Source organism: Poecilia latipinna, unplaced genomic scaffold (genome assembly GCF_001443285.1).
Source record: "Poecilia latipinna isolate Pla-1442-1.1 unplaced genomic scaffold, P_latipinna-1.0 Scaffold51, whole genome shotgun sequence".
Taxonomy (NCBI): Eukaryota; Metazoa; Chordata; class Actinopteri; order Cyprinodontiformes; family Poeciliidae; genus Poecilia; species Poecilia latipinna.
The window spans coordinates 595,597-601,596 of record NW_015112667.1 but is presented as its reverse complement, the minus strand read 5'-3'; the positions used below and the strand labels follow the sequence as shown (position 1 = coordinate 601,596).

General features: G+C 36.0%; 2 protein-coding genes across 4 annotated transcripts in view; both read left to right on the top strand.

Annotated features, from left to right (window-relative positions):
- The window catches only part of atp5pd (ATP synthase peripheral stalk subunit d), a 6,831-nt gene extending 6,600 nt beyond the window's left edge, over nt 1-231 (top strand). Inside the window, exon 6 of the mRNA XM_015051481.1 lies at nt 43-231. Within this exon, the coding sequence (XP_014906967.1) occupies nt 43-174 (132 nt within the window). The 3' untranslated portion in view covers nt 175-231. The remainder of the gene's footprint in view (nt 1-42) is intronic.
- A 1,884-nt stretch (nt 232-2,115) lies between these two features.
- Nucleotides 2,116-6,000, top strand: part of pnpla6 (patatin-like phospholipase domain containing 6) — a 37,511-nt gene continuing 33,626 nt past the window's right edge. For all 3 annotated transcript variants that reach the window (XM_015051454.1, XM_015051445.1, XM_015051439.1), the window contains exon 1: nt 2,116-2,213. The gene's annotated coding sequence lies outside the window, so the exon portion shown is untranslated. The remainder of the gene's footprint in view (nt 2,214-6,000) is intronic.

The following is a 6,000-nucleotide window of genomic DNA, read 5'->3' as shown; positions in this document are numbered from 1 at the left end:
AAAAGTTTTTTTCTGGTTTTTTTTTTTTTTTTTTTTGTTCAGCTGGAGAAATTTAAGAACATGATTCCCTTCGATCAGATGACCATCGAAGACCTGAACGAGGCCTTCCCTGAGACCAAGTTAGACAAGGTCAAATATCCTTACTGGCCTCACAAGCCCATTGCAAATCTGTAATCCCATTACCCGGCACTCATGTCCCAATAAAGTTTATGTATTTTAAGGAGAATAATTTATCGCCTCCGTTATTTCACGACATGATGAAAACATTTAGAACACTGCATTGTTTGAGGAGATCCAAATTATGATTTCTCAAGTACACACGGTGGAAAATTAGTGTGTTTTCATCTTTGTTTTAAATATAGTCTAATGAATATAGTTAGAAAAACTCAGTAATGGTGCAGACATGAACATAGTTAATTAAGCTTTTGCAGCTTTGGAAGCCGTTGTTAATATGTGGTGAATTTGTGATGCAACAACATTGATAAGTGGCTTTTCAGGTGAAACTCAAGTGCTTTGCAAAGATAAATAACTCCTGTTAAAAAAAAAAAAAAAAACTTTTCTTTTTAATGGTACAACCTTCTATTTTACACATTTTTGATCATGTAACCTGTGATGTTGAACGATTCTTATTGGTCACATTTCAGATGGTTATACTCTTTGACAGCGCTTTCAGAACTAGTGATTCAGTTACTCTTCATTTTATTACATCTCGTGTTAGAGAAAAATAAAGATATGCAGCTTAACAGTAAAAGCAGAACATTAGGCATTTACTATTTAGCCACATTGGCTGATTTCATAACGAAGCATTATTGACCGAAACTTAATTTTGACTTCTTTCTTAAATCTGTGTGCTGGTAAGGAATATCCTGCTTTGTTTATTTTAATATTTACCCATGTTATTCCAAGCTCCTTTAAAAAAAGTTAGCCACTCTGCCTACAAAAAGTTTAAGTAATTTTATTTTTTAAGTTTATAGCCAATAAATTATCGCATGTAAGGTATTATTAGTATTATTCATGCACAATTTCAAGTGTTTAAAGTGACAAGAAAATACAGAAACAGATTTACATCAGAAACGATGACTACATCCAGAGAATGAGAGGAATTGAATTTAAAGTCCTAATTTAAAGGAGTCAACGGTTTCTTCTCGTTCAGGTCTCAAGCAGTCTGTTTGAGAACTGAGACTAGACCAACTTTGTACCTTTTTGGTCAGTCAAGTGGTGGCACATAACTATAAACTTGTCATAATTTTAGATATTAGGTCATTTTGATGTTGAAGAAAAAAAAATGGTCTGAAATTAACCCCACATGTGATCTTTGTTTGCTCAGTGAGAAATGACATGTTAGTCCTGGTCTGCTAAATAAGATCTGATTGAGTGTAGAGCAGCACCAGGAAATCCCTCCTTTATTTCCAATATATCAATCAAAAATGTTCAGTGTATCAAAGGCAGCACTGACATCCAGAAAAACCAAGACAGAAGTTTTTTTTCCATACATCACTACCAAGATGGCCGTTATTCAAAAACGCTTACCTAAAGTCTCATTGGTGTTGCCTTACCTGACTGGAAAACATTTAAACAGACTTTGTAATCAAAAACGAGTAAATTATGAAAGTCAATGAAGTGCCCACAAGGGGGTGCAATAACTTTAGTTGCAATATAATCTTTTTGCAGTAGGATTAAATTGTATCTTTTTTTCTCACCACGATTCAGTTCATCTTTAATCTTTCACTAACTACAACATATTTCTCTCGATAAACGTGCTTCTTTGGTCTCACACCGTTTAAGGTACCGAATATATTATTGAACTAGGAGACGACTGTTTTTAAGAAAAAGGTTAAAAAGAACATAACATAATACAAATTTAAATGTTATTTATCAAGACTCTGTTCGACGTTAGCTCTTTTAGGTGCTGTCTGTTGGTTAAATATAAATTAAAGGTAAGCGCAATGGTAATAATTTCCACCGCCGTCCAATCAACGCCTGAGCTGTTTGTTTCTCTTTAAGCTCATTGGTCACGTCATCTATCTGTAACAAACATGGGCGGGACATTACTGCTTCGTCCCTTTCCGTAGTTCCGATTGGTTCGGCTTCCATCTCGTCGGTTGTTGATTGGATAGATGTATTGTGGAAAAGGAGGGACTTCATTTAACATAATTTCCGTTGTATTCTTCGCTTGAAAGTCAGTGACGATTGACGGGAGTGCATTAGCTTAGGTAAGTTTGACAGAAAAAATGAATATTTAATCAAATAGGTTATGTTCACTGCATGTATGAGCACTCAACGATGTAACTGTAGAAGCGTTCTGGTTCCGTGTTAGCTTAAATCGGGTCTAGTGTTTTCAATAAGGTTCTCTGTCAAAATGATCTCGTGGAGGTCAAAGAGAGTATAAAACATGATTGGAAGACGAAGACAGTTGTAGTAATGGTTGTTACATTAACATACATGTTTGTGGCCATCCCCACGGACTGCCATCGACACTGCATGGACACTGTTAGCCATTAGAGGTAACGTTAGCCGGGATTGGCAGCGTGCTGCCTTTCCCACCTTAGATGTTGAATTGGCCTGTTTTTCCTCAATGAATTAAAAAAAAAAAAAAAAAAAACCTGGACCAATGGAGATGCTAAAAGTTAAAATAATAAACCGATTTCATCTCTGATCAACAAGGCCTTACTATGTATAGATTATTGTATTTGACTAGTGTATAATTCTAGTTGGATCCACTTTATTCAATATTTCGCAGTTTATGGAATGGAAAATACCAATTTTGTCTTCCTGCTTGGTGTTCCTGGACTTCCATGTTTACAACACAGTCAAACGGCCCTGCCGAGGAAATTTCCAGAGGTCAAGAAGAAAACGCCATGAGAGGAAAATATGCAAAACTGTTCTGGTTGACCGAGAAGAGAAGCTGAGGGCAGCTAAAGTACATAGATTGCTACTGTTCTTTTAATTATTTGCACAAACAATATATACCTTTAGGGCTGGACGGTATGGCGGAAAAACGTATCACGATAAAAGCATTTCATTTCAGTCAATATTGATAATTATAGATTAGTTTTTTCTTTTAAATATTTGAAGTACTGCCAAAACACAGTTTTTACTCCACTATGTTATGAGACAAGGTGGAAAGACCTGGAAACTGCTGCCGTGCAAGTTTCTCAACAGGTTGTTGCTAGGTAACCAAAGGGTGAGTTGATGCAACCCATCTTGTTAGCTGGCCATGAGAGGCTGAGTAGCTAAAGTCTTTTCTCTCTGCCTACATTCCCCAGAATGCTGTGTGGTTCTTGATCGGAAGTTCAGTGAAAATATTGAATATTTTTCCCCATAAATTATCAGTTGATATTGATCATGTGTCTGCTGTGATATATATTGTTATTGATTTATTGTGCAGCCCCAGTTTCCTACTATCTAATTGATTCTACCTTTATAAGGCCAAACACATCTTAAGGACCTTAAACTAAATGTTTGACTCTGTTGTCGTTGGTCTCATGGTTAGAAAGGTTGTTTAAAAAAAAAAAAAAAAAAAAAAAGTTCAGCTGGTGGTTTGTATGGGCTTGACCCTGAATTGTGTGGTCAACACTGGTTTCATTGTTTTCAAGAGGACAATGGAAGCAGGCCTGTACAGAGGGAGGCTGATGGTGGGGTTGAGGGGGGGTAAAAGAGCTTGGATAATGTATCGCTCCTTTGCTGCTACAAGTCTGTGCAAAACTCCAGTGTGAGGAAACAAAAAGACAATGTTGTGTTGTAAAAGGTTTCTTATGCAACTTTGTGTGATGTTTTCGCAGCACCTCCTGCACTAAACACTGTTTTTCAGCTCTTGTGACAACAGTGTCATTCTTTGTTTACAGTTTATCTACCGACAGTTCACAAGAAATTTAAATGTAAACAATTTACAAGACAAACTGGACCGATTTCTATCTAGTTATTTTACTTCTGTTCAACTTAAATCATCTCTCTATTAAAGCTTTATCAAGTCGTTGACAGCAACTTCTCCTCCCATTGAAGCATTTGGTAAAAGAGGAAGCCTCAAACTTTTCAGCAGAAGAAAACTACAGCCGAACCAGGATCAGTGTGAGAGCCCATTGGGCTGAAATCAACTGGAGACTGAGTTCAAGTTATACAAAACCAACAACAGAGAAGCACCGGACCTGGAATACAAGGTGTACACAAAATGTTAATGGCAGGAATAGTTCCATCAATGACTTTATCTTTGGAAAATACACAACCAAACACAGAAACACTGAACCAGAACAACTTTTTTAGAGGAAAAGGAACAAAGAGCACACCACAAATGAATGACATGCAGAGTTTGTGTTCATGGTACCTGAACTAAAATATACCTCAGTCCTTTTTGATATTTTCTTGATATTGATTATATTTCTTGCTGGGTTTTTTTTTGTCATTCTTTAAATCAAATATATTTGTATATTATTATATTGGTTATAATGTGAAGCCTATAAATAATGGCTGGACTAAGGAGTACATAAAATGGCAGTGGCCTTCAAAGCCGTCCTTCAAAACAGCATCCTGTTTTATGGTTTGTTTTTGAATTACAGGGTTACTCCCGTGTAACACGACCCTCCATCCTCAGCTGTGCACTGATTGAATTTCATCCATACAGCAGCTCAACCCCTCCACCCCCCTGCTCTGCCTCCCAGTCACAGATTTGCTGTAAAGTACATTAGGCAGGAAATACATCAGAGCAGACCTGACCAGAGTGCTGGAAAGTGTGCCAGTATCAGTGACGTACTTGTCACGGCATGTTTAGCAAATTTCAGTCTAGTTTCACACAGAAACAATACCTTGACTGTTATTTCATTAGACATACTTTTTACACATTACATACATTTACATGACATACATTTGACATATTACTGTGTGTTTTCACCTAACCATAAACTCAAAATCTTAATGTTTCATCCTCATTATGCTGCCAAAAAGAGTAATTAAAGATGTACTCTGGGCTTTTGTTCACCTTGAATACGTTTGAAATTAGAATTGCTGGTAGGCTAAATTATTAAGATGCTAATTAACTACAGATCTCTGGTTATAAAATCTTTTTAGCAATGATATTTTGAAGGTTTAGTGGTGACATGTTTGAAGCAGTCAAACTTATGTGGCGGGTTTCTGATAAGTCTTTGACTTACCGGTACCTGTTTTAGCCATTTTATGATTTTTTTTTTTTTTTCAGAACTGTTATATAATAAGATATAAGAAAGAGCATTGAAACAATTTTTTATTGCCTTTTTGCAGTAAATGCACATTAACTATTGAGATTAGAAGAAGTAGTGTAATTATCCTGCATTTTTGTTTCAGTTGAGCTATTTTAGAAGATACCTAATAATTTTTTTATTTTTTATTTAAAATGATACATGGGACATAAAAAAGGAAAACAGACTAACACCTAAGTGGCACATTCATACAAGTTTCTTACAATGGTAGTAGAACTGTGGACTGCAAAAAATATTAACTATTTATTGTTATTTTAAAGGTTTCAGGTAATAAAAAAAAGATAATATCAAAGATAAAAACAAGAAGTAGTTTCATAAGGTGATTTCAGTTTTTACAAGGAAGTAGCTGCTCAAACCAAGTAATTGCCCTCTTTACCAAACAGTCTGTTTAGCAGCAACAACTGCCCTTTGTAAGCTATTCAGGAGCCACCTTGCTAGTGTGTTTAGCATTATTGTCATTTACGTAACCTCAAGTACACTTGAGCTTACGTTCTCAATCCAATGCCTGGACTTTCTTCTACAGGTTTCTCTGATGGAGAGCAGAATTTATGATTACACCAATTAAAATAATTTCACATGGTCCTGATGAAGCATAGCACACAGAGACCTTTGTACCACCACCATACTGTTGTTGTTCTGTTCTTTTTCTGAAATAATGTATTCATGTTCTGTCAGGATGTAACACTTTTAAAAAAGTTCCAGTTTGTCCCGTCAGTCCACAGAAAACTTTCGCTGAAATCCTTGGGGGATCATCATGTGTTTTGGCAAATGT